This window comes from Leucoraja erinacea, chromosome 1 (assembly GCF_028641065.1).
Source record: "Leucoraja erinacea ecotype New England chromosome 1, Leri_hhj_1, whole genome shotgun sequence".
NCBI classification, from domain to species: Eukaryota; Metazoa; Chordata; class Chondrichthyes; order Rajiformes; family Rajidae; genus Leucoraja; species Leucoraja erinaceus.
The window spans coordinates 9,073,441-9,097,799 of NC_073377.1; the positions used below are offsets into that span (position 1 = coordinate 9,073,441).

At 45.2% G+C, this 24,359-nt stretch overlaps 2 protein-coding genes across 3 annotated transcripts in view; one reads left to right on the plus strand and one right to left on the minus strand.

Moving 5' to 3' along the window:
* The window catches only part of ptcd3 (pentatricopeptide repeat domain 3), a 354,967-nt gene that overhangs the window by 159,360 nt on the left and 171,248 nt on the right, over window positions 1-24,359 (minus strand). The gene's annotated exons all lie outside the window — the stretch shown is intronic.
* The window catches only part of reep1 (receptor accessory protein 1), a 107,318-nt gene that overhangs the window by 55,734 nt on the left and 27,225 nt on the right, over window positions 1-24,359 (plus strand). For both annotated transcript variants that reach the window (XM_055649983.1, XM_055650054.1), the window contains exons 5-6: window positions 7,044-7,157; window positions 23,080-23,239. In XM_055649983.1, coding sequence (XP_055505958.1) covers window positions 7,044-7,157; window positions 23,080-23,239 — 274 coding nt within the window. The remainder of the gene's footprint in view (window positions 1-7,043; window positions 7,158-23,079; window positions 23,240-24,359) is intronic.

The window sequence follows — 24,359 nt, forward strand, 5'->3', positions numbered from 1 at the left end:
CATGATTGAATGGCAGAGAAGACTTGATGGGCCGAATAACCTAATTCTACTCCTATTCCTGATGATCTTATGACGACAGCTGGCTGCAGTGGAGTATTTCTGTACCAAGAACACTGTGAAACCAGCATTGGTCACAGGAGAAATCAGAGCTGGTTCATGTAATCTGACCTATTGTGTTCATGCACCAGCAAACAACAGGTGTAATGGTTGGGTGGGATGCTGATGTCTCTTGCCAACTTGATACTTTCTTCATTGCTCTGCTAATGCGTTCTCTAAGTCTTATGTCTTTTTTTTTTCTAAATTTGGTTGTCATCTTGGCTGGCAACTTAAAAGGCTAATTGAAAGCTGTGCCTATTAAAGAAAATGTTAGATGTGGTGTGTTGTCAGTGCGGCAATCCTTTAAGGTTCCACAGGGTTCCATTAAGAGATTAAAAATTAAATATCCTTGAGATAGGTCAGGCTATATCTGTGGAGACAGACATAGTTAGCACTTCCGATGAAAATTCATCAACCTTACATGTTGACACCTTATCCCTTTAATGATGTTGCATGGCCGACTCAGAATTTGCTACATGTACTGTTTTTATTTCAGACTTCCAACAAGTGCAGTGTTTTTGCTTTACTTTAAGAGGATAAACTATAGGATGGATGTCATTAATTTGGATAAGATGCAGAAGAGATTCACCAGGACATTACCTGGATGTAGGCTCAAGCTATAGGGAGAGGCTGGGACTTTTTTCCTTGGAGATTAGGAAGCTGAAGGATGATTAGTTTAGTTTAGAGACATAGCGCACTAACAGGCCCTTCAGCCCACCAGGTCCATGCTGGCCAGCGACTCTAGCACGCACACACAAGGGACAATGTACAATTTTTCCCAAGGCCATTTAAACTACAAACCGATACGCCTTGGGAAGAAAACCGAACCTCCCGGGGAATAATCCACGCGGTCATAGGGAGAACGTACAAACTCCAGTGGTCAGGATCAAACCCAGGTCTCTGGCATTGTAAGGCAGCAACTCTCCTGCTACGCCACTGTGCTGCCCTGTTATTGAAGTGTGCAAAATCATGAGGGGCATGGATAAAGTGAACACTCACATTCTTTTCCCAGCGTAGAGGATTTAAAAACTAGAGTGTAAATAATAATAATAATAATAATATTTATTTATATAGCACTTTTAAACAAAATCACTTTGAACCAAAGTGCTTTACAGAGATTGATTAAACTAATTGAATAGATTAAATGTCAATAAATCCATACAAAATAAAAAAGAAAAAGAAAAAAAGGCACAGAACAGTACACTAAAGAAATCAACAAGAAACATCCCCCCACAGCAGAATTCACTGTGAGGGAAGGCACTAAAAATATCCAGTTCTCCCTCTCACTTAAGACTTAAGGTGCAAGAGGAGAGATTTAAGAAGGGCCTCAAGTGCAAACTCAAGTGGAACTGTTACTGGAGGGAAATGCCTGGGGAAGCTATAGAAGCAGATATAATGATGACTTTCCAATGACATTTGGACAAATATATGGGTGGGAAGGGTTTGGAGGCCAAATGCAGGCAAATGGGAACCAGCCCAATATGTCAATTTGGTTGAGATGGACAAGGTGGGCCTAAGGCCTGTCTGTTTCTATGACTGATTCTAAGAGGTGTTGTGATTACATTGTTATCACCTCCCTCTAGTGGTTGGATGATAACAGGAAAATAAAGAGCAATCTGCACAGGTGTGCATTTTTACTTGATGCTTAATGGTCTGTGAAGAACTGTGTAGTTTGTGGAATCTATCACAGCCCAAGGAAACTGCTCATTAAGGAGAAACTGAATGCCAAGCAGGCATCGGACATTTCTCTGGTTGGCGTCAAGCAAGCACGAGTGTTGTGTGATTTGTGGCCAAACTTTGCAGCACTCTCAGGAAAGTGGAAGAACCGCCTGTAGAGGCAACGAAAGTATCGTAGCCGCAAATGACCTTCAGCCCATGGGCATGAAGAGACCGCCTGCAGATGCCCTAATCTTGAGCAAAACACAAAGTACTGGAGGAACTCAGAGGGTGAGGAGAAGGTTCCGACCCAAATCGTCGCCTGCCCATTCCTACAATAGATGCTGCCTGACCCGTTGAGTTCTTCCAGCACTCTGTGTTTTACTCTAGAGTCCACCTACTTATTTGTGCTAGCAAGGGAATGAATGGCTGTCAGCTGTTTATTTGATAGGAAAGCAAGGCCATGCCAAACTCAATGTAACTGAGCAACATGAAACCTATTGGGAAGAACATTAAGGAACATCACATGACTAGGTGAAGAAGGCCATATGATCATGTGATAGGAGCAGTATGAGGCCATTTGGCCCATCAAGTCTACTCCCCCATTCAATCATGGCTGACCTATCTTTCCCTCCTAACCCCATTCTCCTGCCTTCTCCCCAAAACCTCTGCCACGTGTACTAATCAAGAATGTTCCTATCTCTGCCATAAATATATCCACTGACTTGGCCTCCACAGCCTTCTGTGGCAAAGAATTCCACAGATTCACCACCCTCTGACGAAATAAATTCCTCCTCATCTTCTTCCTGAAAGAACATCCTTTAATTCAGATGCTCTGACCTCGAGTCCTAGACACTCCCACTCGCGGAAACATCCTCTCCACATCCACACTATCCAAGCCTTTCACTATTCAATGATGCACCCTTTCAGTCTTCTAAACACCAATGAATATAGGCCCAGTGGTCATCAAATGCTCATCATATGTTAACCTTCTCATTCCTGGTATAGGGTGATCCCAGAGGAAGGTGAATCATGTGGACTGTTTATACCAAGACAGAATCCTACCACGTGTTAAGATTCAAAACCGTTTGTTCATCTTGATCCAGCTAGGATGTTGCTGCTGTACTGTGATGTGATGAGAGGCAAGGAACCCGAGGGGCAACTTCTTCATACAGAGGGTGCTGGGTATATGGAACGAGCTGCTAGAAGAGGTAGTTGAGGCAGGGGTATTTGAAATAGGTACATGGATAGGAAAGATTTAGAGGAATATTGGGCCAAACAAGGGCAGGTGGACCTAGCATAGACGAGGCATCTTGGCTAGCAGGGGCAAGTTGGGCTGAAGGGCCTGTTCCTGTGTTCAGTTTAGTTTGGTTTAAAGATACAGCGCAGAAACAGGCCCTTCGGCCCACGGAGTCCGCGCTGACCCGCGATCCCCGCACATTAACACTATCCTACACACAGTAGGGACTAGATTTTTACACATACACCAAGCCAATTAACCTACAAACCTATACGTCTTTGGAGTGTGGGAGGAAACCGAGAATCTCAGAGAAAACTCACGCAGGTCACGGGGAGAATGCACAAATTCCGTACAGACAGCTCCCGTATGACTAATTGACATAATGGTGACTGATTCAAAAACAGCCTCTCTGCTGTTACATTAGTTCCCTGTGTTTCTCAGCGTGGCGTTCTGGCTATTTTTAGTTCATGTACGAAGGAAGGTAGCTCTGTCTACTATTCGAATGCGAGAGCAGTGAACGCTCAAAGACTGGTTCCTGTTTACCATCTATTTCCAACAGGCTGGCATAAAGTCAGGGCTGGGCAAGGTTAGAAGATGTCATGATTGTTCTGGATAGCACCACAAATTGTTGACAGATGCTGCAAGCTATGTGTACGAACGTTAGGTTACCAAACCTAAATTTAGTCTGAAGGAACATCAGTGCAAGACGGCAGACCTGTTTGTTGAGAGGAAAATTGTTGGATACACAATTTTGATTATTGAATAAACAAGTTGGTTTATTTTACAAATTTCAACCATCACATTCACAGTGACCCGTGTGGAATCAGTGTTCCCTATGATTCAACTCCCATGCCAAACATTTGTGTGTAATTTAAAGCCCCTCAGCACCTGACATGGATTATTGCTTCAGATTAACTGCAACCTGTGCTAAGTATCTGTTGGAAACCTGTATGACTGAACAAAGTAATAGCTATTCTGAGGCTAAAGGTCTTTTTATTTTGGAGTGTGTTAGGAATAAATCACTTACCGTTAACAACAAAATGCCTCTAAAAAAAGATACAAAGTGCTGGAGTAACTCAGTGGGTCAGGCAGCATCTCTGGAGAGTATGGAGAGGTGATATTTTGGGTCGGAATCCTTCTTCAGACTGATTGACTGATTGTGTGTGTGTGTGTGTGTGTGTGTGTGTGTGTGTGTGTGTGTGTGTGTGTGTGTGTGTGTGTGTGTGTGTGTGTGTGTGTGTGTGTGTGTGTGTGTGTGTGTGTGTGTGTGTGTGTGTGTGTGTGTGTGTGTGTGTGTGTGTGTGTGTGTGTGTGTGTGTGTGTGTGTGTGTGTGAGCTGGATGTCACTGCTGCATTAAACATTTTAATTTCTGCTTCATGCATTTCTAAAGCAAGCATCCACCCGCCTTCAACTGAAGTCAAACTGTGGTAATTGGCATCAGAAAAATATGCAGTGAAATATGCAGGGCAGCACGGTTGCACAGCAGTAGAGTTGCTGCATTACAGCGTCAGAGAACCTGGTTCAATCCTGACTGCGGGTAGGAAAGAACTGCAGATGCTTGTTTAAATCGACAGGCAGCATCACTGGAGAGAAGGACTGTGGGTGCTGTCTGTACGGAGTTTGTACGTTCCACTTGTGACAGCATGGGTTTTCTCTGGGTTCTCCGGTTTCCTCCCACAGTCCAAAGACGTACAGGTTTGTAGATGAAGTGGCTTCGGTAAAGTTGTAAATTGCCCCTAGTGTGTAGGATAATGCTAGTGTATAGGGACCACTGGTTGGTGTGCATCAAGTGGGCCAAAGGGCCTGTTTTTGCACAGTATCTCTAAAATAAATTAAATTTAAATGTAGAAGTTCTGGAAGGTCCAGTTGTCCCAATACAGGAAGGTCCAGTTGTCCCAATACAGGAAGGATGTGGAGCCTTTGGAGAATGTGCATAAGATGTTTACCAGAATGCTGGCTGGATTTGAGGGTGATAGAGGTTGGACATAGATTCATAGAGTGGATACAGTGTGGAAACAGACCCTTTGACCCAACTTGCCCAAACCGGCCAACATGTCCCAGCTACACTAGTCCCACTTGCCTGTATTTGGCCCAAATCCCTCTAAATCTGTCCTATTCATGTACCTGTCTAAATGTTTCTTAAACATTGGGATAGTCCCTGCCTCACCTGCTCTCCTCTGGCAGCTTGTTCCATAAACCCACCACCCTTTGTGCGAAAAAGATTTGTATTGAATCTTTCCCCCCTCACCTTAAACTTGTATCCTCTGGCCCTTGATTCACCTATTCACTGGTCAAGAGTCTCAGTGCATTCTACCCAATCTAATCCTCTCATGAGTTTTTAAACCTCTATAAGATCATCCTCTACACAATCTCTCCCTATTCCGGAAGTGGCAGCGTTGTCTAAGCAGCTGCGGCTCGCCTGCAGTCTGTTTGTCTTTCTTTTTTTTGTCGTTGGGGGTATGTTTTTGGTTTATTTTTAGTCGTGTATATGTGGGGGGGTTGGGGGAAACTTTATTAATCTCCTCCCTGAATGGGGACGCGACCCTCTCCTTGTCGTGTCTCCGTTGTCGTTGGGGCCTAACATTGTGGAGCTGGCGGCCTCCAACCGGAACCAACCTGAGGGCTCCAGTCGTAGAGCCTGCTGACTTCGGAGGCTGTGGTGGCACTGCGGCTGCGACACGACTTCGGAGCTTCAGAGACTTCGGCCGCTGGCCCTGTGGACGTTAGCATCGGGAGCTCGCAGGTCCCTGGTAGGAGACCGATTTTCGGGAGCTCCCGCAACAGAAACTTCACCCGCCCCGAATCGCGGGGTTTGAATCGGCCCGTCGCAGGGCCTTACATCGCCCGGCGCGGCTTAATCGGCCGTGGGACTTAACATCGCCCGCCGGGGGCTTTAACGTCAAGAGCCTCGATGCAGCAGTTTGACTGCCTGACCGCGGGAGAAGAACAGGGAAGCGATAAGGCTTTTGCCTTCCATCACAGTGAGGAGGTGTTTGGAGATTCACTGTGATGGATGTTTGTGTGAAACTGTGCTAATTGTGTGTTTTTTTTTGTTGTTGCTGTTATGACTGCAGAGAATGAAATTTCGTTCAAACTTTTGTTTGTTTGAATGACACTAAAAGGCATTCTATAGCTCAGCCCCTCTAGTCCTGGCAAGATCTTCGTGAATCTTCTCTGTATCCTTTCCAGTTTGACAACGTTTCCTATAACATGGTGCCCAGAACTGAACACAGTACTCTAAATGTGGTCTCACTAACGTACCATACAACTGCAACATGACCTCCCAGCTTCTATAACAGAAGTAAAGAAGTACGATCAGCAGGGTGATTTGGTGGTTTCCACCATCTTGAAGCCCATTCAGTAGCCAACAAGTGGACCACCTCAAATAGACTGAACGGGATACAAAGCACTGGAGTAATTTAGCAGAGCAGGCAACATCAAATAAGGGTGGAACGGTGGCGTAGCAGAGAGTTGCTGCCTTATGCCCCTGTCCCACTTAGGAAACCTGAACGGAAATCACTGGAGACTTTGCGCCCCACCCAAGATTTCCGTGCGGTTCCCGGAGGTTGCAGGTGGTTGCCGGAGGTTGCAGGTAGTGGAAGCAGGTAGGGAGACTGACAAAAACCTCCGGGAACCGCACGGAAACCTTGGGTGGGGCGCAAAGTCTCCAGAGTTTTCCGTTCAGGTTTCCTAAGTGGGACAGGGGCATTACAGCGCCAAGGACCCGGGTTCGATCCTGACTACGAGTGCTGTCTGTACGGAGTTCGTACATTCTCCCCGTGACTGCGTGGGGTCATTGAGTCTGCCAGAGCTATGGCTCAGGCCAGCCACCAATTCCTTCTCAGAAAACAGAAAACATAGACACAAAAAGCTGGATTAGGCAGCATCTCTGGAGAGAAGGAATGGGTGACGTTTCGGGCCGAGTCTGAAGAAGGGTCTCGACCCGAAACATCACCCATTCCATTTTTGTGTCTATCTTTGGTTTAAACCAGCATCTGCAGTTTCTTCTTAGACAAATGCCTACTCACACTTTACTCATTTTCCTTGCAGGAGATCGATGAATACCTGAGCCAGGCGAAGGATCGCAGTTACGAAGCGGTGGTGCAGTTTGGAAGGCGAGGCCTGAATGTGGCGGCGAGCGCTGCCGTCACGGCTGCTGCCAAGGTAACAGCCGCGCAACCCGTTGCTCGATACCTCACCGTGACACAGCCGTGCCTGACTGACCGACGGGGAGAGTAGACGGTGGTGTCATTAGTCCCTGACGCCACTACATTACAACAGCATTGGACCTCCAGAGGTCCTGTTACAAACTGACACTACCACAGATGAGAAGAAGCCTTAATATACCTGAGGAAATCACAGCAATTAACAAGTCATGGGATGTCAGGACTGTCTTATGAAGAAAGACTGGATAGACTTGGTTTATACTCTCTAGAGTTTAGGAGATTGAGAGGGGATCTTATAGAAACTTACAAAATTCTTAAGGGGTTGGACAGGCTAGATGCAGGAAGATTGTTCCCGATGTTGGGGAAGTCCAGGACAAGGGGTCACAGCTTAAGGATAAGGGGGAAATCCTTTAAAAGATGAGGAGAACTTTTTTCACACAGAGAGTGGTGAATCTCTGGAACTCTCTGCCACAGAGGGTAGTTGCGGCCAGTTCATTGGCCATATTTAAGAGGGAGTTAGATGTGGCCCTTGTGGCTAAGGGGATCAGAGGGTATGGAGAGAAGGCAGGTACAGGATACTGAGTTGGATGATCAGCCATGATCATATTGAATGGTGGTGCAGGCTCGAAGGGCCGAATGGACTACTCCTGCACCTAATTGTTCTATGTTTTCTAGTGTAAGTCATGGGGGGGTGAACAGCTTGTGTTGTAGAGTCATAGTGTTATATAGTGGGGGGGTGGAAGATTGCAACCTTCACGTGGTCCGCCTTGTTTCGACTAATGCAATCAACTCGACGTGCACAAACGGAAGATCAAATAGAACAAGTTTGTCCAACAACTTTAGGCTGTGCACGCCACACAAAAGAAGAAGTGTTACAGGGTGTGCAAACAATCTGTTCAACCCGCTGCATTTATGCCGAATATGAACTATCTATTTTTTTAGCTCTTCTTCTCATAGTCAGTTATAGTCAGATAGTACGGAAACGGAAATACACCGTTCAGTTCAACTCATCCATGCACCAAGATGCCAATCTACTCTAGTTCCATTTGCCCGCATTTGACCAATATTCGTCTATGACAATAGTCTTCCATGCCACGGTGTTGCAAGTGCTCACCTAAATTCTTCTTAAATGTTGTGAGTGGACCAATGACCTCCAGTCCACCAGTTCTCGACAGTGCTTTCCAGATTTCAAACATCTTTGTGGTAAAACAAAACCGTCTTTCTCAAATCTCCTGTAAGTCTCCGACACTTTACATAAACCTAAGCCTAAGAACTGAGGGACTGAGTTCTCGGAAAAGGTTAGGCAGGCGAGGACTTCAGTCCTCGTGGTGTAGTCAGTGGACTGAGGGCTGATCTTTTGGAGGTGTATAGTGTCATGTGGCATAGATAGGGTGAACACAGCCATAATTTGGGAATCAAGAACTAGACTTATGCATGTGTTTATGGTGAGAAGGGCAACTTTGGCACACACAGAGCAGCGCGTGTAAGATACGAGCTGCCAGAGGAAGTCGTTGAGACAGTTGACTTGAGAATTAGGGACTGAAGTTTAGGGGTAACATGAGGGGGAACTTCTTTACTCAGAGAGTGGTGGCTGTGTGGAATGAGCTTCCAGTGAAGGTGGTGGAGGCAGGTTCGTTTTTATCATTTAAAAATAAATTGGATAGTTATATGGATGGGAAGGGAATGGAAGGTTATGGTCCGAGCGCAGGTATATGGGACTAGGGGAGAATATGTGTTTGGCACAGACTAGAAGGGTCGAAATGGCCTGTTTCCATGCTGTAACTGTTATATGGTTATATGGTTACAATTGCACATTTCAAATGAATTGGGACAGGTACTTGGATAGGACAGATCTACAGTGATATGGGTTAAATGCTGGCTACCCTAGATGGACATCTTAGATGGCGTGGGTGGGTTGGGCTGTGGGGTCTATGTACGTGTTGTATGAACCTAACTAATATGCTACCATAATCAATCTGCACTTATTCTGATTGCACTGGAGTAGCCAACAGGTTGCCAGACACTTTAATTCCCCTTCCCATTCCCACAGTGATCGTTCTGTCCAGGGCCTCCTCCACTGTCAGAGTGAGGCCACACACAAATTGGAGGAACAGCACCTCATATTTTGCTTGGGCAGCTTACTCCCCAGCGGTATGAATATAGATTTCTCTAACTTCAAGTAACCCTTGCATCCCCTCTCTCTCCGTCCCTTCCCCACCCCAATCGTTGTACTAGTTTCAAAGTGTTGTTGAGTCTCATTGTCTGTAACTGGTTTTCACCTAGCCCCAAGCTAACAATGGCCTGTCTCCTTTATCATCGTTACTTTTTTGCATATCTTTCATTCATTTGTTCTATATCTCTCTATATCACTGTCTATATCTCTGCTTTCCCTTTCTCCTGACTTTCAGTCTGAAGAAGGGTCTCGACCCGAAAAGTCACCTATTCCTTTTCTCCAGAGATGCCGGCTGACCCACTGAGTTTTTCCAACTTTTTTGTGTCTATCTTCGGTTTAAACCAGCATCTGCAGTTCCTTCCAATGCAGATAAGTAATATAGCTGGCAGGAAATACACAGTGTCTGCAATTATGTGATATTGATTTTATCTCTAAATTTGACTGCCAGCTGAAATTTGAATTAATTAAGAAAATTGAAAAGAAAATCTATAAACGCCATTTCCTTTCACAAAATGCCATGTGTCAGCATACTCAGCTTCTAAATGAAAGGCCAAGGGACTGAAAGTAAGAGTTGTTAGTCTCATCACATCCAACCCCTGAGATCAATAGTTCTCTCAGTGATATAGTGTGCAAACAAGCCCTTCGACCCAACTTGCCCACACCGGCCAACATGTCCCAGCTACACAAGTTCCACCTGCCTGCATTTGGTCCATATCTCTCCAAACCTGTCCTATCCATGTACCAGTCTAACTGCTTCTTAAATGTTGGTATAGTCCCAGCCTCAACAACATCATCTGGCAGCTTGGTCCATACACCCACCACCCTTTGTGTGAAAAGGTTACCCCTCAGATTCCTATTAAATTTTTTTCTCCTTCACCTTGAACCTATGTCCTCTGGTCCTCGATTCCCCCACTCTGGGCAAGAGATTCTGTGCGTCTACCCGATCTATTCCTCTCATGATTTTATACACCTCAATAAGATCTCCCCTCATCCTCCTGTGCTCCAAGGAATAGAGACCCAGCCTATTCAACCAGGTCAGGCAGATCTGCGGAGGGAATGGACAGGCGATCTTTCGGGTGAGAACCCTTCTTCAGATTGGAGATGGTGCTCCGAAGTTGCACTCCAAATGACTTTGGAAATACTGCTAGGAAACAGGCCCTTCGGCCCATCTGGTCCGTGCCGACAAGCCATCACCCTATACACTAGCACTATCCTACACATTTGAGACTATTTTACAATTTACTGAAATCAATTACCCTACAAACCTGTACGTCTTTGGAGTGTGGGAGAAAACTGGAGCACCCGGGAAAAAAATCCACGTGGTCACAGGGAGAACGTGCAAACTCCATACAGACAGCGCCCATAGTCAGGATTGAACCCGGGTCTCTGGCTCAAGCAGTAACACCACCGCTGTGCCACTGTGTCATCCCTGCTGCACAGCCTTATGCTTTTCAAAAGCAGTAAATGTTTTGGGATTTAACCAGCTATGTGGATGGAAACTGGGAAAGGAGGATCCAAAACGAGAGAGCATCTGCTTAAAGTTAAAGCACGAGTGTAGCTGCCCAAGAATAGTGTCAATGCGCAGTCCCTTCATCAAGGTGGAGAGGAATTTGCAATTATAGACAATGGACAATAGACAATTGAAATTAGGTGCAGGAGTAGGCCTTACGGCCTTCGAGCCTGCACCACCATTCAATATGATCATGGCTGATCATCCAACTCAGTATCCTGTACCTGTCTTCTCTCCATACCCCCTGATCCCTTTAGCCACAAGCTCCACATCTAACTCCCTCTTAAATATAGCCAATGAACTGGCCTCAACTACCTTCTGTGGCAGAGAATTCCAAAGATTCACCACTCTCTGTGTGAAAAATGTTTTTCTCATCTCAGTCCTAAAAGATTTCCCCCTCATCCTTAAGCTGTGACCCCTTGTCCTGGACTTCCCCAACATTGGGAACAATCTTCCTGCATCTAGCCTGTCCAACCCCTTAAGAATTTTGTAAGTTTCTATAAGATCCCCCCTCAATCTTCTAAATTCTAGCGAGTACAAACCAAGTCTATCCAGTCTTTCTTCATATGGAAGTCCTGACATCCCAGGAATCAGTCTGGTGAACCTTCTCTGTACTCCCTCTATGGCAAGAATGTCTTTTCTCAGATTAGGAGACCAAAACTGTACGCAATACTCCAGGTGTGGTCTCACCAAGACCATGTACAACTGCAGTAGAACCTCCCTGCTCCTATACTCAAATCCTTTTGCTATGAATGCTAACATACCATTGGCTTTCTTCACTGCCTGCTGCACCTGCATGCCTACTTTCAATGACTGGTGTACCATGACACCCAGGTCTCGTTGCATCTCCCCTTTTCCTAATCGGCCACCATTCAGATAATAGTCTACTTTCCTGTTTTTGCCACCAAAGTGTATAACCTCACATTTATCCACATTATACTGCAACTGCCATGCATTTGCCCACTCACCCAGCCTATCCAAGTCACCTTGCAGCCTGGATATGGACAATAAACAATAGGTGCAGGAGTAGCCCTTTCGGCCTTCGAGCCAGCACCGCCATTCACTGTGATCATGGCAGATCATCCACACTCAGTACCCCGTTCCTGCCTTCTCCCCATATCCATCGACTCCGCTATCTTTAAGAGCTCTATCTAACTCTCTCTTGAAAGCATCCAGAGAATTGGCCTCCACTGCCTTCTGAGGAAGAGATTCACAAATCTCTGGGTGAAAAAGTTTTTCCTCATCTCCGTTCTAAATAGCCTACCCCTTAGTCTAAAGAAGGGTCTCGACCCGAAACGTCACCTATTCCTTCGCTCCATAGATGCTGCCTCACCCGCTGAGTTTCTCCAACATTTTTGTCTACCTTCGATTTTTCCAACATCTACATTTTAAGAGGGAGTTAGATGTGGCCCTTGTGGCTAAAGGGATCAGGGGATATGGAGAGAAGGCAGGTACGGGATACTGAGTTGGATGATCAGCCATGATCAAATTGAATGGCGGTGCAGGCTCGAAGGGCTGAATGGCCTACTCCTGCACCTATTTTCCATGTTTCTAACTGCAGTTGTTTCTGAAACATACCCCTCATTCTTAAACTGTGGCTTCTGGTTCTGCACTCCCCCAACATCGGGAACGTGTTTCCTGCCTCTAGCGTGTCCAATCCCCTAATAATCTAAAAGATAGATCAGGCATGATTGAATGGCGGAGATGACTCAATGGGCTGAACAACGTTTTAGCATGACTCTATGAGTAGCTGATAAATGTGGATGGGGATGTGCTGTAAAGAAAGGTTTGGGGTACCTCTGCATTAGGAGATTTGTTTTAATAGCTTACTGGCCGCCTACATACTCATGACGAGGGTATCATTTCACCTTTTCAGTGGCTGATTTCCCAGTGTAAAATATTAACTGGTGATATCAATTGAAGCTGCCATTCAAATGCAAGACACAATGATTCCCAGACAAAAGCCGAAACAAGGATGTGTAGGAAGGAACTGCAGATGCTGGTTTAAGCTGAAGATAGACACAAAAACAGCACCGCATATTTTGCTTGGGCAGCGTACAACAGCGGTCTGAATATAGATTTCTCTAACTTCAAGTAACCCTTGCATCCCCTCTTTCTCCGTCCCTCCCCCACTCTAATTGTCATACTAGTTTCACTGTCGTGCAGTTGAGTTTCACTGTATAACTCATCATCATCTATCCCGCAGCCAACAATGGACCTTTGTGGGCTCCAACTTTCCATGATCATCATAAGGGCATAAGGGGTAGGAGTAGAATTAGGCCATTCAGCCCATCGTCTATTCCGCCATTCCATCATGGCTGATCTATCTCTCCTTCCTAATCCCATTCTACTGCCTTCTCCCCAAAACCCTCTGACACCTGTACTAATCATAAATTTATCTATCTCTGCCTTAAATATATCCCCTGACTTGGCCTCCACAGCCTTCTGTGGCAATGAATTCCACAGATTCATCACCCTCTGTCTAAAGAAATGTCTCCTCATCTCTTTCCTAAAAGAACGTCCTTTAATTCTGAGGCTATGGCCTCTAGTCCAAGACTCTCTCACTAGTGGAAACATCCTCTCCACATCCACTCTATCCAAGCCTTTCACCATTCAGTATGTTTCAATGTGGTCCCCCCTCATTCTTCTAAACTCCAGCGAGTACAGGCCCAGTGCCGTCAAACGCTCATCATAGGCTAACCTACTCATTCCTGGGATCATTCTTGTAAACCTCCCCTGGACCCTCTCCAGAGTCAGCACATCCTTCCTCAGATATGGTGCTCAAAATTGTTCACAATATTCCAAATGCAGCCTTACCAGCGCCTTATGGAGCCTCAACATTAAATCCGTGTTTTTGCATACAAGTCCTCTTAAATTAAATGCTAACATTGAGTTTGTTTTCTTTACTACTGATTCAACTTGCAGATTAACTTTTTAGAAATCCTGCACCAGCACTCCCAAGTCCCTTTACAACTCTCTGGGTGAAAAAGTTTTTTCTCACCTCAGTCTTAAATGACCTCCCCTTTATTCTAAGACTGTGGCCCCTGGTTCTGGACTCGCCCAACATTGGGAACATTTTTCCTGCATCTAGCTTGTCCAGTTCTTTTATAATTTTAAATGTTTCTATAAGATTCCCCCTTATCCTTCTAAACAAGCCTAGTCGTTTCAATCTTTCCTCATATGACAGTCCCGCCATCCCAGGGATCAATCTCGTGAACCTACACTGCACTGCCTCAATCACAAGGATGTTCTTCCTCAAATTAGACCAAAACTGTACACAATACTCCAGATGTGGTCTCACCAGAGCCCTATACAACTGCAGAAGAACCTCTTTACTCCTATACTGAAATCCTCTTGTTATGAATTGTATTAATATACAATTAATATAATTATTGCATTTTGCATATATTTCATTCATTTGTTCTATGTACAATCTATATCTCTTGTTTCCCTTTCTCCTGACTCTCAGTCAAGAAAGGTCTCGACCTAAATCGTCACCTGTTCATTTTCTCCAGAGATGCTGCCTGAACTGCTGTATTTTGTGTCTCTCTTTAATGAACCACACAATTACTGATTAAATCAAGTTAGCATTTAACACAGCTCTCAACTCTAATACTGAAATAAAAAAAAGGAACAGGGAAATACCATGAAAATGCTGAACTTCAGAGAACATATGATATACAGTAACTGTAATGATATTAATGTATTTCATTTATGTTTTTGTTTTAATGCATGGTTTCTTTTGCTACAGCTTACACAATGCCTGTATTATTTTCTTTCCTTCATAATACAAGGAAGATAAAATAATGCAGCCATTCAAGAAGGCAGCTTGCCGCCCCCTCCTCAAGAATAATTTGGGATGGGCAACAAATGCTGCAATTGTCAGCATTGCCCAAATGTTGAAAAATGAAGTGAAAATTGTATCCATTTTGCATCAGTCATTAAGGAGTTAGTAGACTTCTGCCACAGTTAAGAGTTCATCAGTCATCGAAGCAGAATTACATTTGGCCCATCGAGTCCACTCTGCCATTTAATCGTGGCTAATCTATCTTACCCTCAGCCCCATTCTCCTGCCTTCTCCCTATAGCTTTTGATATCCTTATTAACAAGAAACTGGTAATCTCTGTCTTAAAAATACACAATAGCCTCCACAGCTGGCTGTAGCAATGAATTCCATTGATTCACCACCCTCTGACTAAATAAATTCCTCATCATCTCCTTTCTAAATGTGTCCTTTTATTCTGAGTCTGGGCCATCTAGTCCTAGGCACTCCCACTAATGGAAACATCCTCTCCGCATTCACTCTATCCAGCACTTACATTATTCGGCAAGTTTCAGCGAGGTCCCCCCCTTATCCTTCTAAACTCCAGTGAGTACAGGCCCAGTGCTGTCAAATGCTCCTCGTACATTAACCCACCCCTCCATGGCATTATTCTCATAAACCTGTCTGATCCCTATCCAATACCAGCACATCCTTCCTAGGATATGGGGCGCAAATCTCCACACAATACTCCAAATAACCAGTGTCTTATAAAGCCTCAGCATAGAGAAGGTTCACCAGACTGATTCCTGGGATGTCAGGACTTTCATATGAAAGACTGGATAGACTCGGCTTGTACTCGCTAGAATTTAGAAGATTGAGGGGGTATCTTATAGAAACTTACAAAATTCTTAAAGGATTGGACAGGCTAGATGCAGGAAGATTGTTTCCGATGTTGGGGAAGTCCAGAACAAGGGGTCACAGTTTAAGGATAAAGGGGAAATCTTTTAGGACTGAAATGAAAAAATAATTTTTTGCACAGAGAGTGGTGAATCTGTGGAATTCTCTGCCACAGAATGTAGTTGAGGCCAGTTCGTTAGCTATATTTAAGAGGGAGTTAGATGTGGCCCTTGTGGCTAAAGGGATCAGGTGGTATGGAGAGAAGGCAGGTACAGGATACTGAGTTGGATGATCAGCCATGATCGTATTGAATGGTGGTGCAGGCTCGAAGGGCCGAATGGCCTACTCCTGCACCTATTTTCTAAAAAAAACAAAAAAAAACATTACATCACTGTTTTTATTTGCTAGTGTTCTCGAAATAAATGGCAACATTGCGTTTGTCTTCCTTACTAGTGATTCAACTTGCAAATTAGCCCTTTGGGAATCCTGCACCAGCACCACCAAGTCCTTTTGAACCTCCGATTTCTGAAGTTGACATTATGTTATTACGAGCAGTTCATAAAATATAAAGTACAATCCTGTTCCATTTATATATTTTTTATATTACACTTATTTAATATATTTCATTCACAATTCCTCCTGGAACAGCGTCCCAGCTTCCAATCAGCTGCGACTAGTGTTGTAATTCTGACTTAATTTTGCAGTGGCAATCTTTGTTTGTGAAAGACACGAAGTGCTGGAGTAACTCAGCGGGTCAGGCAACATCCCGGCAGAACATGGATAGATGACGTTTCGGGCTGGGGCCCTTCTTCCGATCCGACTGGAAACATCACCTATCCATGTTCTCCAGAGGTGCTGGCTGGTCCACCGTTTCTCCACAAAACCAGCATCTGCTGCTCCCGATTCCTATATCTTTGCCTGTGTTGCATTGTTAAAGGTGGTGGCTGTAGGAAGAAATATGAACACAAGGAATGGGAATAGCAAGTGCCAGTTGTACTCAGCACTGTGCATTTAGTCTGATTGAAGTCCATGGAATGGAATGCATGACGTTGGATACAAGTGGCAGACAATTACTGTATGTGTTCAATGTGAGCAGCCTGCGACAAGTCTTTCTCCCTCCATGTACCTGTGCCAGCTTTCATTAACTGCTCTTTCTGCAATAGGTATCTCACCTTCTCAATCTAATCCTTTGTATGGCGATAAAAGAGGGCAAGGTAATTTGGATTGAGCAGCTACTAACCCTGCATTCAGAGACTGTGTCTGATTATGATTTCTTGCATTTTGCCGTTTGTTGATTGCTGCACATTGAAGCGGAGATGGATGGTGGTTTAATTTGGAATTATGCTGAGGAGAAGCTCTGATGAGTGGCTAAAGTCTTGAGAAATATGCGACTTCTGATATGAACAGGAATAATGAAGTTGATTGCATTAGCCAGGAGCAAAGGAAGGGAAAACATCTACAAAGGCTCACTATAGTTGGATGTGCTTTTTGGAGTGATATAGAACATTGTTACCAATATGAGTGAATTGAACGATGCATTCAGAAATGTAAGTCCATATGCTACCCTTTGCTGAAAACATTGTGATTTGTGGATAGGATTGAAGAGCATTGAACCGAGAGATATCACTGTGAACTATCCGTTAGTGTTTAGGTCCTGATCTGTACGGCACCTGGCTAATTATTCCAAATGGGTTAAACCCTCTGTTACAATACAGGATAAAATGATTAGCAAAATACCGAGTGCTGGAGGAACTCGGCAGGTCAGAGAGCATCTGCGGAGGGAATGGACAGGTGATGTTTCAAGTTGGACCCTTCTTCAGACTGATTGTAGTAAAGGGGGGAGAAAGCTGGAAAAGAGAGATCGGCAGAGACGTATGGAGTTGTGCGGGGCTGGTCCCGACATCGCGCGGGGCTCAGAAAAACTGTCCAAAAATTCCACGCGGCAATGGCCTGTTGGCCCGCAGCCGCCTCAACGTCGTACGCAGCGTCTCGACGCCGTACGCAGCGTTTTGACGGCGTACGCCTAGCGCGTGGCGTTGTGCAATTACGTCACCGCCCGGCGTGCCGTTGCTTGATGACATAACCGCCCGACACCGTGCGACGTCCAAATTCAGTCGGCCCGCCTCCTGCCCAGCTGATTGGTGAGTATGATGTCGGGACCAGCCCCGCACAACTCCAGACGGCTCCGCGGTTGGAAGTGATACCGGCCCCGCAAGGCCGTACGCCTCAAGCCACCACGTTTGGTCGCGCTAGACGCATGCAATCGCATGCAGGTGGGACAGGCCCTTAAGTGAGAAAGGCTAGAGATAAAAGGGAGACAAGAAGATGTCAGATAAAGCGAGAAGAGGTTTAGTTTAATTGTGAGATTTCAGGCCCATTGAGTCCACGCCGACCATATAATGATCCCTGCACATCAGTACTATCCTGGGGACAATTTACAATTTTCTTTGACCAAAGCTAAATAACCTGCAAACCTGCACGTCTTTGGAATGTGGGAGCTCCCGGAGAAAACCCACACAGGTCACGGGGAGAATGTACAAACTCCATACAGACAGCACCCGTAGTCGGGATCGAACCCGGGTCTCTGGCGCTGTAAAGCAGCAACTCTACCGCTGCGCCACCGTGCTGCCCCGGTGTGAAATGTAGTTACACGGAAGTATCAATGTTTGATGTCAATATGTTAATTGAGCCATCCTGCTCTGCCTCCTGCTTCCTAAGCATTCTGCCAAGGTACATTGGTATATTTGACATCCATAATTATGCCTTCTTTTTATACATCTGTGCAAGCAGCCAACGGGGAACAGTACAGCACAGTAACGAGCCCTTTGACCCACAATGTCTGTGCCACTGAGTTCCTCCAGCTGTTTCTACTTTGTTATTCATTTTACCCTGTATCTTCACAGAGGGTTCAACCCACTTGCAATAATTAGACAGATGCCTGCATTGCAATATTGATGCCAGATTAAACCAATCTCTTCTGCCTGCATGTGATCCACGTCCCTGCATAGTCATTTGCCCATCTAAAAGCCTCTTAAACATGTAAAACATTTATATTAAAACATTGTTTTATACATATAAAGCATTGGTTTTATAACTGCTTACGTGGGGAGATTAACTTGCATGGAAATTAAAACTCCGTGGAAGATGCAAACTGCATGTTGTTGTGTCAGCCTCTGAATACCCCTGGCGATCAGATAATCCCAATATTTCCTAACATGTCGAGTGCTGGCACAGAGTGCGTTAACTGGCGTTGAATGCAATTCTTGCAAAGCTCAGTCCCTGTGACAGCATGAAAGTGCACAGATCGGAATACCCTGTGTGTGGCTTGTGGTTTGTGGCACGTAGTCAATCTATTTTGTCGGGAGAGTGTTGATGATATGAGTTGTGTAACGCACTGAGAAACACTGAGTGCCTGGCTTCAGCCTGTCTTTGTGCCGTGGCATGGCTGCTTGTGAGTCATATCAACACTGGCACAAGTCAGTGGTTTACTTTTCAAAGCGCAAATTCCAAAGGGGAAATGGAAAATTCTAGAAACGAGCAGTTGGCTTGTCTATTTCCAAAAGAGAAAATTAGATTAATTTTGGATGAGATTTGTAAAATATTATGACATGCTTTTAAGATAATGTTCAGTTAAAGCCACACAGCACAGAATCAGGCCTTTTGATCCAACTCATCCAAGGCATCAAGTGTCTACCTGTGCTTATCCCAGTTGGATGGATGTCCTTTTTGCCTTTAAACCTTTCCTATCCATGTACCTTTCCTATAAATTGTGGCCACCTCTACTACATCTTATGGCAGTTCATTCCATAACATCTTCTGGCAGTTCATTCCATAACTTGGAATTAGTACCACTTGATTAGTACGGGTGTCAGAGGTTATGGGGAGAAAGCAGCAGAATGGGGTTAGGAGGGAGAGATAAATCAGCCATGATTGAATGGTGGAGCAGATTTGATGGGCCGAATGGCCTAATTCTACCCCTATCACTTCTGATCTTATGATAACCACCACATTCTGTGTGAACAAATTGTCACTGAGGCAGTGTTAGGTCTGAGGAGGATGCTAGGAGAAATAAGGTGACTTGGATAGATTGGGTGAGTGGAAAAAATGTTTGGCAGATGCAGTTTCTATGTGTGGATAAATGTGAGGTTATCCATTTTGGAGGCAAAAACGGGAAAGCAGATTATTATCTAAACGGTGGCCGATTGGGAAAGGGGGAGATGCAGCGAGACCTGGGTGTCATGGTACACCAGTCATTGAAGGTAGGCATGCAGGTGCAGCAGGCAGTAAAGAAAGCGAATGGCATGTTGGCTTTCATAGCAAGAGGATTTGAGTATAGGAGCAGGGAGGTTCTACTGCAGTTGTATAGGGTCTGTGTGAGACCACACCTGGGTATTGCGTGCAGTTTTGGTCTCCAAATCTGAGGAAGGACATTATTGCCATAGAGGGAGTGCAGAGAAGCGATGCCCGACTGATTCCTGGGATGTCAGGACTGTCTATGCGAAAGACTGGATACACTTGGTTTATGCCTCTCTAGAGTTTAGGAGATTGAGAGGGGATCTTATAGAAACTTACAAAATTCTTAAGGGCGTGGACAGGCTAGATGCAGGAAGATTGTTCCCGATGTTGGGGAAGTCCAGGACAAGGGGTCACAGCTTAAGGATAAGGGGGAAATCCTTTAAAACCGAGATGAGGAGAACATTTTTCACACAGAGAGTGGTGAATCTCTGGAACTCTCTGCCACAGAGGGTAGTCGAGTCCAGTTCATTGGCTATATTTAAGAGGGAGTTAGATGTGGCCCTTGTGGCCTAGGGGATCAGAGGGTATGGAGAGAAGGCAGGTACAGGATACTGAGTTGGATGATCAGCCATGATCATATTAAATGGCGGTGCAGGCTCGAAGGGCCGAATGGCCTACTCCTGCACCTAATTTCTATGTTTCTATGTTTCTATGGTCCCCTTTAGATCTTTCCACTCTCACATTAAATAAGTGCCCTCTTTTAGATTCTCCCAGCCTGAGAAAAAATGTATAAACACCCACCCAATCTATGTTTCCAACACTGCCCCGGGCCCTGCCGTTCTTGCGATCATCTCGCCTGGTTTTACCACATCCTGTCCCTCAGAAACCCCTCCATTAACCTTCTCACTGATGTTAGGTTCTGTAGTTCTCTGCCTTGTCCTTCTTGCCCTTATAAAATAAAGACACAACATTAGCCATCTTGAAGTCTTGTGATACCACAGAGCTCTGGTATTATATTACTCTCCACTGTAAATTTAAATTAAAAAGCATCATCTGTGAAAAGCGAAACAATGGGTGGTTTAGTTTAGAGATTCAACGCGGAACCAAGCCCTTCGGCCTACTGAGTCCACTCCAACCAGCGACGCCCGCACACTTACACCAGTTCTACACACACTAGGGACAATTTGCAATTACACTAATGCCCCTGTCCCACTTAGGAAGCCTGAACGGAAACCTTTGGAGACTTTGCGCCCCACCCAAGGTTTCCGCGTGGTTCCCGGAGGTTGCAGGTGGTTTCCGGAGGTTGCAGGTAGTGGAAGCAGGTAGGGAGACTGACAAAAACCTCTGGGAACCTCCGGGAACTGCACGGAAACCATGGGTGGGGCGCAAAGTCTCCAGAGGTTTCCGTTCAGGTTTCCTAAGTGGGACAGGGGCATAAGTCTCCAATTATACCAAGTTTAAAATTAAACCAAGTCGATTTACAATTATACCAAATCATTGACTACAAACCTGTACGTCTTTGGAGTGTGGGAGGAAACCTGAGCACCCGGGGAAAACCCACGCGGGTCACAAACTCCATACAGACAAACACCCGTAATCAGGATCGAACCCAGGCCTCTGGCGCTGTGAGGCAGCAACTCTACCGCTGCGCCACCGTGCCGCCCTATTTCAGATCTACCCATCTTCTCTTTCCACAGATGCTGCCAGACCTGCTGAGTTTTTCCAGCATTTTTACTCAGCAGATGAGTTTAGCCAATTGGGGGGGTGTTGTATGCTATGGAGGAAACAGATGCTGCTTTTGTGGTTGTGCCTAATTTAAATACAGTCAGCAAGATCCTAGTAATAATCTTGCCCCACTATAGAGAGCACACTGATTATGTATCTGAAAATGTTCATGTTGTAGATACAGAACTAGGCCATTCGGCCCATCAAGTCTATGCTATTCACTCATGGCTGATCTATCTTTTCCTCTCAAACTCATTCTCCTGCCTTCTCCCCATAACCCTAACATCCTTAAAAATCAAAAATGTATTAATCTCCACTTTAAAAATGTCCATTGACTTGGCCTCCACAAATTCACTACCCTCTGACTAAAGAAATTCTTCCTCGTCTCCTTTTTTGTGTAGCACTGTTAATATTTAAAGCTGTTGATACAAGAGCTTCCTAAAAGATAGAAACAGGGAACTGCAGATGATGGTTTACCAAGGAAAGATACCAAATGCTGGAGGAACACAATGTATCAGACAGCATCCCTGGAGAACATGGATAGGTCACGCTTCGTATCTGAAGAAGGATCCCGATCCGAAACGTTACCTATCCATGTTCTTCAGGGATGCTGCCTGATCCGCTGAGTTACTCTTGCATTTTATGTTTTAGCCTCCTCAAGTGGACCCACTTTTTTGCAGATGTATAGCAGCAAGTATATTCTGCAGCGGTAGATACCATGAGTACAACAATAAGTGTTTGCATGGGTGTTGCCTGGATTCGAGGACCTATAGGGAAAGATTGTGCAGACGAGGTCTTTATTCCTTGGAATAAAGCTGAGGGATGATCTTATAGTGTAAACACACAATTAGTACGGGTGTCAGGGGTTATGGGGGGGGGGGAAAGGCACGAGAATGGGATTAGGAGGGAAAGATAGATCAACCATGATTGAATGGCAGAGTAGACTTGATGGGCGAATGGCCCAATTCTGCTCCTATCACTTATGAACTTATGAGCCCAGATCTTTTGTGTTAACCTGATAGACTTGTTACTCTGAGCCAAGATTGCTACAACTAAAGCACAAATGACTCAATATCACTGCCAGTCTTGAAGAAGGCCCCGACCCGAAATGTCGCATCATGTTCTCCCTACTGAGTTACTCCAGCACTTTGTGCCTTGTTTGCTAAACCAGCACCTGCAGTTCCTTCCATCCACCTTGATTCTTTTTTTAATTCAATGGAACATTGTTATGTGCACAGACATATTTTGAGTTTGAGTTTAGTTAATTGTCACGTATACCGAGGTACAGTGAAAAGCTTTTGTTTCGTGCTAACCAGTCGGCGTACATGATTACCATCGAGCCATTTACAATATATAGATACATGTTAAAGGGAATAATGTGAATAACGTTCAGCGCAAGATAAAGTCTCGTAAAGTCCGATCAAGGATAGTCAAAGGATCTCCAATGAGGTAGGATTGCTCTCTAGTTGTTGGTAGGGTGGCTCGGTTGCCTGATAACAGCTGGGCAAAACTGGTGCACATGTACAATATATACATAGCCTGCCCCGCACACTCCAACACACGTCGCAGATGGTCGCAAGACACGATTTTAAAATAAACCGTTTCCTATGCTGCAGGGACAAGGAGCTCTCTCGGAAAGGCTAAGAAGCTTCAGCATGCAGGATCTGACGACGATTCGAGGAGAGAGCAGCAGTGATCCGGCAGAACATGTAAGCAGCACGCAGCCCCAAACCCAGAGTGCACCGGGGAACATCACAGAGACTGTCGATAACTCAGGTAAACTTTGCTTCAAAGAATCTTCGCACATGCACGGTCATTATAAACATATAATACTCACTAACTCGTCCAATAAGGAAATCAGGAGGAACCTTGTGCATCAAAGCGTAAAGAGAATACATAACATGTTACACTGTGGAGGGAGAACGGCGGATGCTGCTGGTTTACACTGAAGAAAGACACAAGATGCTGGAGTAACTCAGCGGGACAGGCAGCATCTCTGGAGAGAAGGAATGAGTGACGTTTCAGGTCTCCAGCATTTTGTGTCTATCTTTGATGTTACACTTGTGGAGTGGCTGAGATAACTTGCATTGGTGCATTTAGTTTAGTTTTGTTTATTATTGTCACGTGTGCCGTGAGCAGTTTACAGCGAAAATATATTGTTTGCGTGCTATCCAGTCAAAATAAAGATACAATCAAGCCGTCCACAGTGCGAAGCGAAAGGTTAAAGGGTACAGCATTTAGTGCAAAGGTATAACAGTGGAGTCTGATGAAAGAAAGTTTCAAGGTTTGCATCCACAATCAGTACCCCGTTCCTGCCTTCTCCCCTTATCCCCTGACTCCGCTATCTTTAAGAGCTCAATCTAACTCTCTCTTGAAAGCATCCAGAGAATCGGCCTACACTGCCTTTTGAGGCGGAGAATTGCACAGATTCACAACTCTCTGAGTGAAAAAAGTGTTTCCTCATCTCCGTTCAAAATGGCCCTTGTTCTCAGCTGACCCTTCCCCCAGGGTCTCGTGCTGCCTGTAGGATGATCATTGAGCCACATATCGTCAGGTACAACGGTTCAATGGTACTGTAATTGTCACACGTGTGAAATGCAAATGCACAGTGAAATGATGTTCTTCTAAACAGTCCAGTAGAGTATTGCCATCCCTTAGCACAACCCGGTTAGCAAACTGTACAGAAATAATCTACTGATCCCGCGTGCAAGAGGGGCCATGTTCAGAGTCCAGTCCGTGCTCTTGGTGTTACGAGCGGAGCCTGTTCCAGGCGAGCCTCAGGCTGCTGCGGGGCCTCCAGTGGTCATCTCCCCTTGGTCGTGTGTGTCGACCTGCGAACCGACGTCCCTCTTCTCGCTCATCCACCACTGTGCCCCTGGGGACCCTCGTGTAGCTG